This window comes from Schistocerca cancellata, chromosome 7 (genome assembly GCF_023864275.1).
Source record: "Schistocerca cancellata isolate TAMUIC-IGC-003103 chromosome 7, iqSchCanc2.1, whole genome shotgun sequence".
NCBI classification, from domain to species: Eukaryota; Metazoa; Arthropoda; class Insecta; order Orthoptera; family Acrididae; genus Schistocerca; species Schistocerca cancellata.
The window spans coordinates 292,154,129-292,167,532 of record NC_064632.1 but is presented as its reverse complement, the minus strand read 5'-3'; the positions used below and the strand labels follow the sequence as shown (position 1 = coordinate 292,167,532).

At 40.7% G+C, this 13,404-nt stretch overlaps 1 protein-coding gene across 1 annotated transcript in view; it reads right to left on the bottom strand.

Moving 5' to 3' along the window:
• LOC126092476 (inactive dipeptidyl peptidase 10-like) overlaps positions 1-13,404 on the bottom strand; it is a 623,654-nt gene that overhangs the window by 63,908 nt on the left and 546,342 nt on the right. The window contains exon 11 of the mRNA XM_049908091.1: positions 2,263-2,397. Within this exon, the coding sequence (XP_049764048.1) occupies positions 2,263-2,397 (135 nt within the window). The remainder of the gene's footprint in view (positions 1-2,262; positions 2,398-13,404) is intronic.

Below are 13,404 nucleotides of genomic sequence, written 5' to 3'. Positions count from 1 at the left end.
GTCTCTTAAGAGTAGCTGAACAGCTAGCAGATTTAACCAACTCCTTCATGTCACAGTTTCTAGGTATCAATGAAAGTCTTATTTCTCTGCCTCTTTGATCATGAATCCAGTGGCATCACAATGCAACTTCATCTGTTTGAAGTCAAACATGTGTCATTCCTTAATGCTCTGCTCTACATTTTCAGACTGGCCAAAGAAAACACTTATTAGGTGCTCCATAGAGTGCTGTAAGATACAGCATGTAGTCTGTCCAGTCTATCTGTCATCCAGAATCACATCAAATACTGTGAATGCCAGGCACCCATAGCCCTAGTAGATCTTTGACAAAGATCACTATGTCCTTTTGTGCATTGAGTACAGTATGGTATTTATGTGGTACTTTTCCAGGATGCTGGCAATCTTGGCAGTGGTCAGCCCTGAAATTCTGCTGTCCACATTAATCATCTACTACATGACATTCATCTGGAGAGAATGATTTACTTGTATCTCTGAGTAGCCATTCTTGAGGAAGGTTAACCTGTAGATGAAGAGCACAAATGTACCATGTTGTTTCTTCTTCATCAAAATTTCCAGGAACTGTATGTATCCATTTTGTTCTATATCCATAGCAAACTTCATGTTGTCATGCAGGTTTTTCAGGTGTCTCAGGAATTCCAAGGCTGTCTTCACCATAATGGCTAAATTAATGATGTGCTCCTTGGTGTTCAGCACAATATTTCAGTGTCCAAACTAGTCATCTTCTTCACGTGCTGCAATTTGTGTTGTTACGTGTACTCACAGTCTTAATTCTGACTGGTTCTTCATTGAAATATTGTACATAAAATGGAAGCAATACACCTGTTGAACCATCAGAAGCATACTACAAATCACTAACGCCGAGAAAACCTGAGAGTTCACAAAAATGTATCATCCACAAAGCTGTAGCACAATTTTGATTTCAAATGCCTGGTTTCCAGAGTTCTTTTCTTGAAGAACTATATGTGAGTTTGCAATTCCTGGAACTTGAGTTCACAGAGCTACTCTATAAAACTATTATTTGAGTTTACCATAACATAGGACATTAATGGTGGTGAGTGTGCATTAAAACACTTTGACTGTAGGCTTGTTCAAGTGGCCCTTATCCATTAACAAGTAGATTTTTAGCAGAACCCATATGAAGAAAGATTATAGCCATCTGACAGATTCCTGTCTAATCTTGGGTTATTAAGGAGTTAGATAGTTTTCTGAATCACAGCTAGTATAAAATTAGTCCTCATTATTTTGAGTCTCAGACTTTCCGGCGATGACTCAGTTTCCTGCCAGTAGCTATCTGATTGCAATAATACAGTTGCAATACCCTTATGTGCTGTTAGGACACCTATATCTTTTTTCCTCATGAAGGGTCTGCATTACCCTCTATTCCACAGCAAAGATGTTAGTATTTGGCTTTTTTAAGGGCTTTGGATGGCTGTTTTTTCTGAGGGGAGCCAAAAAATGACTTGGTGTATCACCTGTAGGTGATGTTCTTTCCTCTTGAACCAAGATGATGCCTTTGGTAGCACAGAGCTCAACTCATGAAGTTCTTCTCCAGCCAGCTGATTACATTCCTCAAGCTGGCACAAACAAGTCTCAGGTGGATAGAACTTGTTTCATTATGTTGCAGTAACTTTTCACTTACAGATATTGCTGGTTGTATAACAGTTTCTGCCTACCCCCACAAATGTGCAGGCCATCACACTGGAAGCAGAAAGGTCAAGCAACAGGTGAACAAATTTAAGGCATTGACCCTGGTATGACCCTTTACGAAAACCAAACGTATGTGCTAGAGAACCCAATTTTTCCTCATTGTGTTCATAGAATACCACAATTTCGACAAATGCCACAATATGTCTTTATTCCAGCTCCATTATGAGAAGGCCAGTCTGATAAGCAGTCTCACGAGTTTGAGTAACAGCTTTGTAACATATGTAAGCTATGTAGGACCTCCACCCTGTAGAAGTGCACTATATAAGACTGCAGGCTTCCTCAGTGAATTTTACTGTTGAAATCTTCTTGTTTTATCAGCCAAGTAAGTTCTAGAAGTGCATTTTCAAGATGATTCTTTTACTCGGCTGATAACAAGCAGATTTCCTCAGTGTATGTTGTTATTTCTCAGATTTTATAGTTAGTGTTTTCATAACAAAAGATAAATAAACTACCATATTACAAAACCCGTTCTTGTTGTTATTATTTACATTTTATCTGATAAATGACAATAATTCTTGCATAAACATTCTAAATTACCCAGAGTCAAAGCTGTCCATATCCCTTGAGACACAGCTGAGACATTCCCACATTGCTGCGAGCTCATTACCAGTCGATCCAACACGATATATGTGGCGTACACCTGGTGAGTCATCTTCTGTTGCTACGAAGTACCTGAAAATAAATTTAACATTTGTATTTGTACATTTACCACAAGACAATATAAAAAGAGACAGATATAAGACTGGCAGCATTGGATTGGTTTTCCCTGACACAATTATCAGATTTAGTATTTCTTTACATTCAAAGGTGTACTTAAAAAGTGAATGGACCAATATCTGAATGGCAATGTGTGTTACAATGCATACACATGAACTGTTAGGTAACAGAAATAACAATCCCTCTAGCAATATATGTATGGCTTAGGATCACTTATTACTCATTTTGATGAGACTTACGACAACCGAGCGAGGTGGTGCACTGGTTAGCGCACTGGACTTGCATTGGGTAGGACGATGGTTAAAATCTGCGTCCGGCCATCCTGAGTTAGATTTTCCATGATTTCCCTAAATTGGTTCAGGCAAATGCTGGGATGGTTCCTTTCAAAGGGCACTACCGATTTCCTTCCTGATCCTTCCCTAATCCGAGCTTGGGCTCATCTCTAATGACCTCGTTGTCAACGGGACGTTAAACACTAATCTCCTCCTCCTCTTTTTTAGTTGTGATTCTAAACTTGCAGTAAAAAATTACAGAGTGTGTGACTTACTTTCAGAAGGTGACATTGCAGTGATGTAGATAGACACATTTAAAAGCTCAACTATTAGTTCCTTTCTCAGGCAGGAAAGAGGTATGGATTGGGTAAGATTAGAAAAGTCTTGCAAGTCACTCAGACCCCAATCTGAAAGGGACCCACCTGTTGCCCCCTATATCTTTGTTCTCATCCTCTTTGCAAACAATGGCATAGCATCTCTGGAGACAACTAAGGAAAATGGTGGTAATTGGGTAGGAACTACAAGAAGGTGATTGAAGAAAAGATTAATTTTTTGTGTGTAGAAATAAAAATTGTAGACAGATTTTAGTCCATGAAGACAGAAAACTTTCTTTGGGAACAATGTAACCAGCCATTCACATCTTCACATATGCACTGCAAGCCACAGTGAATGGTAGAGTGTACTCCACACCAATATTATTGATTTTCTGTCCCATTCCATTCACATATTGAGTGAGGGAAAAATACCTATATTCTGCTGTATGTACTGTAATTTCTTGTACCTTAGTCTCATGATCCCTATGTTAGATATACTACAGTGACAGCAGAACAGGCACACAGGCATCTTAAAATATAGATTGTGTAGATGTACATAACAGGGTTTTGTGAGAACTATATTGTCTTTCTTACAGGGATTCCCATTCAAGTTTGCTGGGCATTTCTGTCACACCTTTGTACGGACTATACTGACCTGTCACATCACAGCAGCACATGTCTGGATGTGTTTGATATCTGTTCTAATACCTACTTGATAAGGGCCCCAAAGAATGGAACAATATTGCTGAACTCATTGTACTATTGTCTTATGGTTTTCCTTTACAGATTCACTGCATTTTCCCAGGATCCTTCCCAGAACTCTTGGATTGTAGGATAGGTGTGGCCTATGGGTATGTGCCAAGGGGCTGGTGGATGGGGGTAGGGGTGGAGGTGAGGGTGGGGCCTGGGGGAAGGAAGGGGGTTATCTAGAGTCTGAAATTCATTTAAGATACAGATGTCTATAGCGTTTCCTATATACCCCTCTTTTGGCTCTTTTCATTGTAGTTTTTAAGCAACATGAAACTAAACATTACATGAATATTCTACTGCAGCTGTCCACTAAGATGTTACAGCTAAAGTGGCAACACAAAAGAAGTGCTAACAATTCTGAGCCCTCATTGGTGTATTGGTGGTGGGAGCAGCCCAGCTTGCTAGCTGTTAAATGCCAACTAGTTTATATAGGACTGTAGTTTTCTTTGCTTCTCCTTTTCCCTTCTTCTTGTTTTTCCTCATCCACGTCCTGCAAGCAACCTGTTCCCATTTTTTTGTGGTTTCTCATTGTTTTCACCTATTCCCATGTAAACAGTACACAAGGCAAGAGGCAAGTGCCCTGGCAGCCATCATATGAGATGCCAATCCAGAGGGAAAGGGAGGGGGTCATGCTCCCTGTCATCCCATATTTTACCAAAAGCATTTATATTCTTATATTTTTTAGTTTGCAAGGTTCTCAGCTAGTTTTCACAGAACAAAGCATGAAAATTTTGAGTCACTAAAATGACAAGTACTGTAGAAATTATGAGCTATGTTTAACATAGCATATTTTGCTGCCTGCGGGCTTGACTACATTAGCAGTTTTGCAGCCTGGCTGCCTGCAGATATCACTCCAGCCATGTAAAGGTGTGCTTGAAAGGGCTAATCATAGCTCCTGCCAATGACAAATCCAACATGATTTATGAGTCCAAAAGTAGAACTAGCAAATCACATGATGTTGATGGAAGGCAAGACAGGAAGGGAAATACCCTTAAAAATTACTTTCCTCAACGTAGTTGGAAACAACCAAAAGAAACAGTGTCCCCCAATTTGCACACTTGCATAGCTATGGGTGTCTGCAGAAAATTATCCAAGAGGGGGCAAGATTCTAAAATTGCCATTTTTATATAATAGATTCAGACAGTTTGGAAACATGTTGTGTCTTAAGGACTTTATCTCACAAGAAGTACACAAAATGTATGGTACCACTCAGTATGTATTTGTAATGTAAGATTAATTTTGAACCTAAAAGGTTAGCAAATTTCTTTAGTATCTGTGAAGACTTTTTTAATATTATCCAAAAAGTTATGAAATGAGGCTCAAAAATATTTGCAAAATATATTTTTATTCATATGTCACTAATGTGTTGAAACTGGAAGAGATCATATTGGACATTAAAAAAAAACAACAAAAAATGACCTCATTTAGTAATCCAAGTGGAGGAACAAGAAATAAACATATAAAAATAATGCTTATTCAACTTTGATACCATCTTTATTGCTTACAAAACTTTACATCTGATCACACATGGTTTTATTTCATTATTTTCAGGTCTTATATTTCGTAATGTTGACTGACATAATAAAAGTTTAACAAAATGTATCCTGAAAGCAACATTTTTTAAGTTGTTTGGGTAAACTGTAACCTAGGACTAGCGTTCCATGAAGTGAATGTGAGAAATCTTCCAAAACAACCCTTCAGTTGACTAACAGAACCAGCTTCAACTTGTGACTCAACGAATGTAGTCCTAGCCTCCTCAGTTTGATGCAATGTTGTGCAGTCATGTCAAATGGACTGCACAACTGGTAAAATGATGCCTGTACATTGCATTGCACTGAAAAGATCAGGGACTATATTTTAGCTATGCTGCTTTAAGGTCCACTACCATGCCTTAGAAATGCTATAATTTACTGTGAAAATCATGATAACAGAAAAAATGCAAAATATGTAGTATCTGCTAAAGCTGCAGTGTTTTTCATTGCTTTCGGCATTGCTAAACCTCAGGTTTAGTAGCATCATGATCATTTCTACAAAAGAGTGAGAATTCTATAATGAATAAGGAATCTGTGATGCAGATCCTAGGAAGGAGCCAGTGCTTGCCCTTTTTGAAGGCAGTGAATTTTTGAGCAGTGTTTGCAGGTGAGTAACTCACTTCTTTTCTCAAATTTTAAATATGATTTTATGGTGGATATGAGTGGAAAGCATGCTGTGTGCACCATAAGCCCAGTGAACATATGTCAGACAATAATTCTAAAGATTATGGATCAATTCCTTGAGGATTCTACAGTTTTTATGACACTTTCCATCACTTTCAAATCCGACAATGCTGTGGGTATGTGAAAAATGGTGATAGCATCATAATTCAGATTCCATGTCAAACTGAAGGTCCCCATAATACTTGACATGAATATTTCATGTGGATATCTTGAAGTTTTCTGGTGCATAAGTACAATCATGTTGTGATCTACTTGAAGCTGGTGTTCAGATTGAAGATAGCAGTAGCAAAAAATGCATACTGAAGAGGCACATATTGAAATGATTATAATTGCGTAAATATGCGGTCCCTTGTCAGGATAAGCTGACATAACAGATTCACAGTTAGGTGATTTATTGATAGTGTGTGATACTTTTTTCCTCTTACACTCAAATCTTGAGAATATTTTTTTTTTTTCGTTTCAGTCCTGTGTTGTAGAGTAGGGGCCATTATGCAGCAAGTGAACCAGTTGTCATATAGGTGGACGATATATGTGGTTCTCTGTGTATGGCTTATTTTATCTCCTTTCTTACTTCCCTTTTTCCCATTGTCCAGAACATCCTGAAACTGTCTGTACTGATAAAAAGGAAAAATAGAACAGAACGATAGAAGAGACAAAAACTGGAGACAGAAGAAGCAAATAAGTACAGCAGGCATCTACATCTACATGATTACTCTGCAATTCACATTTAAGTGCTTGGCAGAGGGTTCATCGAACCACAATCATACTATCTCTCTACCATTCCACTCCCGAACAGCGCGCAGGAAAAACGAACACCTAAACCTTTCTGTCCGAGCTCTGATTTCTCTTATTTTATTTTGATGATCATTCCTACCTACGTAGGTTGGGCTCAACAAAATATTTTCGCATTCGGAAGAGAAAGTTGGTGACTGAAATTTCGTAAATAGACCTCGCCGCGACGAAAAACGTCTTTGCTTTAATGACCTCCATTCCAACTCGCGTATCATATCTGCCACACTCTCTCCCCTATTACGTGATAATACAAAATGAGCTGCCCTTTTTTGCACCCTATCGATGTCCTCCGTCAATCCCACCTGGTAAGGATACCACACCGCGCAGCAATATTCTAACAGAGGATGAACGAGTGTAGTGTAAGCTGTCTCTTTAGTGGACTTGTTGCATCTTCTAAGTGTCCTGCCAATGAAACGCAACCTTTGGCTCGCCTTCCCCACAATATTATCTATGTGGTCTTTCCAACTGAAGTTGTTCGTAATTTTAACACCCAGGTACTTAGTTGAATTGACAGCTTTGAGAACTGTACTATTTATCGAGTAATCGAATTCCAACGGATTTCTTTTGGAACTCATGTGGATCACCTCACACTTTTCGTTATTTAGTGTCAACTGCCACCTGCCACACCATACAGCATTCTTTTCTAAATCGCTTTGCAACTGATACTGGTCTTCGGATGACCTTACTAGACACTAAATTACAGCATCATCTGCGAACAACCTAAGAGAACTGCTCAGATTGTCACCCAGGTCATTTATGTAGATCAGGAACAGCAGAGGTCCCAGGACGCTTCCCTGGGGAACACCTGATATCACTTCAATTTTACTCGATGATTTGCCGTCTATTACTACGAACTGCGACCTTCCTGACAGGAAATCACGAATCCAGTCGCACAACTGAGATGATACCCCATAGGCCCGCAGCTTGATTAGAAGTGGCTTGTGAGGAACGGTGTCAAAAGCTTTCTGGAAATCTAGAAATACGGAATCAACTTGAGATCCCCTGTCAATAGCGGCCATTATTTCGTGCGAATAAAGAGCTAGCTGCGTTGCACAAGAACGATGTTTTCTGAAAACATGCTGATTATGTATCAATAGATCGTTCCCTTCGAGGTGATTCATAATGTTTGAATACAGTATATGCTCCAAAACCCTACTGCAAACCGAAGTCAATGATATAGGTCTGTAGATCGATGGATTACTCCTACTACCCTTCTTAAACACTGGTGCGACCTACGCAATTTTCCAATCTATAGGTACAGATCTATCGGTGAGCGAGCGGTTGTATATGATTGCTAAGTAGGGAGCTATTGTATCAGCGTAATCTGAAAGGAACCTAATCGGTATACAATCTGGACCTCAAGACTTGCCCGTATCAAGCGATTTGAGTTGCTTCGCAACCCCTAAGGTATCTACTTCCAAGAAATTCATGCTAGCAGCTGTTCGTGTTTCAAATTCTAGAATATTCCATTCGTCTTCCCTGGTGAAGGAATTTCGGAAAACTGCGTTCAATAACTCCACTTTAGCGGCACAGTCGTCGATAACAGTACCATCGGCACTGCGCAGCGAAGGTATTTACTGCGTCTTGCCGCTTATGTACTTTACATACGACCAGAATTTCTTCGGATTTTCTACTAAATTTCGAGACAATGTTTCGTTGTGGAACCTATTAAAGGCATCTCGCATTGAAGTCCGTGCCAAATTTCGCGCGTCTGTAAATTTAGCCAATCTTCGGGATTTCGCGTTCTTCTGAACTTCGCATGCTTTTTCCGTTGCCTCTGCAACAGCGTTTAGACCTGTTTTGTGTACCATGGAGGATCAGTTCCATCTCTTACGAATTTATGAGGTATGAATCTCTCAACTGCTGTTGCTACTATATCTTTGAATTTGAGCCACATCTCGTCTACATTTGTATAGTCAGTTCAGAAGGAATGGAGATTGTCTCTTAGGAAGGCTTCTAGTGACACTTTATCCGCTTTTTTAAATAAAATTATTTTGCGTTTGTTTCTGGTGAATTTGGAAGAAACGGTATTGAGCCTAGCTACAACGACCTTGTGATCACTAATCCCTGTATCAGTCTTGATGCTCTGTATTAGCTCTGGATTGTTTGTGGCTAAGAGGTCAAGTGTATTTTAGCAACCATTTACAATTCGTGTGGGTTCGTGGACTAACTACTCGAAAAAATTTTCGGAGAAAGCATTTAGGACAATCTCGGAAGATGTTTTCTGCCTACCACCGGTTTTGAACAAGTATTTTTGCCAACATATCGAGGGAAGGTTGAAGTCCCCACCAACTATAAGCGTATGAGTGGGGTATTTATTTGTTATGAGACTCAAATTTTCTCTGAACTGTTCAGCAACTATATCATCGGAGTCGGGGGGTCGGTAGAAGGAGCCAATTATTAACTTAGTTCGGCTGTTAAGTATAACCTCCACCCATACCAATTCGCACAGAGTATCTACTTCGACTTCACTACAAGATAAACCACTACTGACAGACACAAACACTCCACCACCAATTCTGCCTAATCTATCTTTCCTGAACACCGTCTGAGACTTCGTAAAAATTTCTGTAGAACTGATTTCAGGCTTTAGCCAGCTTTCTGTACCTATAACGATTTCAGCTTCTGTGCTTTCTATTAGCGCTTGAAGCTCAGGGACTTCCCCAGCACAACTACAACAATTTACAACTACAATTCCGACTGTTCCTTGATCCAAGCACGTCCTGTATTTGCCATGCACCCTTTGAGATTGCAGCCCACCCCGTACTTTCCCGAGGCCTTCTAATCTAAAAAAACCGCCCAGTCCACGCCACACAGCCTCCGCTACCCGTGTAGCCGCCACCTGAGTGTAGTAACTCCTGACCTATTCAGCGGAACCCGAAACCCCACCACCCTATGGCGCAAGTCAAGGAATCTGCAGCCAACACGGTCGCAAAACTGTTTGAGCCTCTGATTCAGACCCTCCACCCGGCTCTGCACCAAAGGTCCGCAGTCGGTTCTGTCAACGGTGCTGCAGATGGTGAATTCTGCCTTCATCTCGTAAGCAAGACCGGCAGCCTTCACCAGATCAGATAGCCGCTGGAATCCAGAGAGAATTTCCTCAGATCCAAAGCGACACACGTCATTAGTGCCGACATGCTGGCTGCACCCTGTGCTCTTCATGGCATCCGGAAGTACACTTTCCACATCAGGAATGACTCCACCCGGAATGCACACGGAGTGCACACTGGATTTCTTCCCCTACTTAGCCGCCATATCCCTAAGGGGCCCCATAATGCGCCTAACATTGGAGCTCACCTCAAGACGTTTTAGGAAACAGCTGGAACATATAGTGTGCCTTCAGTTAAATCTGCGAAACTGGCTAGACCCTAGAATGTTGCACCTGTTGTGGCATAATTTCGTCAGTGTCATTCCAACACATCTTATTGTACTTTAATGTCTGTTAGATATCAGTTTTGACAGCGATTGGCCACAACAGTCAAGATTAGGTACCTTGTGTATTATAACTTTATTGAGAGTGCATATCTATGTTTCATTTTGACAGTATTACACAAACTGCTAAGAAGTACTAACAGCACAACACTGCTAGTATGAACAACCGCAGTAAAACACAAAACGACGAACAAAAACACGACAGCGACGAGGACTACCAAAGATCATATTGATGCACTCTTGGTTGGTGTGGCCGGGGGGTAGGTGTGGAGGGGGGTAAATGGGCGGGGCTTGTGCAAATGTCCGGGGCTGTCGCTAACGTTTCCTTTAGATAATGTTGTGGGTAGAGCAAATCAAATAGTGCGATTCATTGGCAGAACACTTAGAAGGTGCAACAGGTCTACTAAAGAGACTGCTTATACCTCCCTTCTCCTTTGTCTTCCTTAAGGCCCGTCCACACGCAACGATCTGTCTGCGCAAATGTCTGCGCACATCACATCTGCGCAGACAGATCGTTGCGTGTGGACAGAAGATTTGCAACAACCTGAGGTGTGTGCAAACCTGGAAGTTGGAGTTGGAGGTTTGAGCGAAACCTCTCAAATCTGTGGGTTCAAACCACATCTGCGCAGACAAGTTGGAGCGTGTGGACAGGAGATCGCCGCAAATCTGGCGCGAAACAGCTGTTTGCTCAGTCTAGTGTTTGTATTTTGCGCACAGGCATTAAAATGGCTGGCACTCGTCAGTGTTCTCGAGAGGGTGTAAGTGAATTCATTGAAATATATAGAAACCACCCATGTTTGTGAAAGATTAAAAGTAAAGAATATAGTGCCCGAGACAAAAATACAGCAGCATACAATGCTCTAATTGAAAAATTGCGGGCAGTTGACGTCTCGGCAAACAGAGAAACGGTAATAAAAATAAAAAAATTCGTTGCGAACTGGCGAAATTATTTGCGGATGGATGTCGAAACTTATAATTATCTCTTAAAGCTTGTAACCCCTCATATTATGAGAAAAATACTTGTATGAGAAGGGCAATTTCTCCTCATGAACGGCTGGCGGTAACATTAAGATTCCTAGCAACAGGAAGGAGCTGCAAGGATTTGGAATTTTCAACTGCAATATCGAAACAAGCGTTGAGTAAAATAATACCCAACACATGTGAAGCTATTTTCGCTGTCCTGAAGGATGAGTTCATGAAGCAAGTCAAGTAAATTAAGTCTGTCACCGAACTGTTTACCGAAAATAATTATCCAAAGATCAGAAATCTAGAAGATCTGGTGTAAGAGTAGATCAAGTATACCAGCCAACGTTATGGTATTTCGATCTGCTTAGCTTTCTTAGTGATAAAGAAACGCCAAGACCAAGCAGGAGTACAATTGAAGATGAAATTGGAGTGTCAATGCACCAGGAAATGGAACACGAGGTAATGTAAAACAAAATAGGTTCGCCGTGCAACTCTCGCAGTAAATGTACGTGAGAAAACTGCTTTCGCTTTAGCAGCCACTGTCTACACCATTTTGACCGCTTTCTCTGTTTCCTGCAGTTGGTCTGAATGTTTTTTGCAACACAAGTTGCGAACACAGACCACAACAGAACTTCCTCCATTTCTATATTTGAAAATAACTTAATTAAATTTTTGACGTTTATGGGGAGCGTAGTCGCTTGCCACTGATATTTCTTTTCTACACCGACAGATGGCGGGCGAGTAGTAGATTGGGGTTTGTGTCGTGTGAACACACCACATTTGCAGCGATCTTTTGCATGTACAGACATCTGCGCCGATGTCTGCGCAGACAGATCGTTGCCTGTGGACCGGGCTATATTCTGGAGTATTGCTGTGTGCTGTGGGATCCGTATCAGGTGGGACTGACGGATGATACTGAAAAAGTTCAAAGAAGGGCGGCTCGTTTTGTATTATCGCGAAATAGGGGAGATAGTGCCACAGACATGATATGTGAATTGAAGGTGCAATCATTAAAACAAAGGCGTTTTTCGTTGTGACGGGATCTTCTCATGAAATTTCAGCACCAGTTTTCTGCTCCGATAATGAAAGCATTCTGTTGGCACCCACCTACATAGGGAGAAATGATCATAACAATAAAATAAGAGATGTCAGGGCTCGCACAGAAAAATTTAAGTGCTCGTTTTTCCTGCGCGCCTTTCAAGAGTGGAACATTAGAGAGACAGCTTGAAGTTGGTTCATTGAACCCTCTGCCAGGCACTTAATTGTGAACAGCAGAGTAATCACGTAGACGTAGACAAAAAAGAACTGAGTATCCTATTATGATTACAATATCAATGATTCACAGTTAAAATCAGTGAATTGGTGAAACAATTTGAAGGATGTGACATGGAATGATCACATAGACCCAGCCGTAGTAAGGCAGATTGTAGACTTCAGTTCATTGGCAGCATACTGGGAAAGTGAAGTCAGTCTACAAAGGAGACAAATCAGCTATTCGTCCCATCTCAGCATGGTGCTCAGGTGTTAGGGAACCGGACTAAATAGACCTAACAGGAGATATTGAACGTACACAAAGAAGAATGGCACGAATGACCACAGATTTGTTTGATTCATGGGAGAAAGCCGCGTAAATATCGAAAAAGTTGAATCGGCAGGATCTTGAACACAAACAGAAATTAATCCACGAAAGCCTGCTTACAAAATTTCACGAAATACAGGATGTCCCAAAAAGTACTTTAAAATTTCAAAGTCAACTTGTAATTAACTTAGAGAGAAAAGTAAAATTTGTCTGATGCACTTCCACAAAAAGTGTTTTTGTAATGTGTTAGTAGGCTGTTTAGGTCACCTAGCGGTCTGTATGAAAACCACTGGCTGTGCTGTGTGCAGTCTGTGGCTGGTTGGCATTGTTGAAATAGTCTCTATTGTAGTGTTGGGCAGTTGGATGTGAACAGCGCGTAGTGCTGCGCAGTTGGAGGTGAGCCGCCAGCAGTGGTGGATGTGGGGAGTGAGATGGCGGGGTTTTGAGAGCGGACGATCTGGACGTGTGTCCGCCAGAAAGAGTAAATTTGTAATACTGGATATAATGAACTGATATATATATATATATATATATATATATATATATATAATGACTTTTGAACATTATTAGGTAAATACATTGTTTGTTCTCTATCAAAATCTTTTATTTGCTGACTATGCGTATCAGTAATTAGTGCCTTC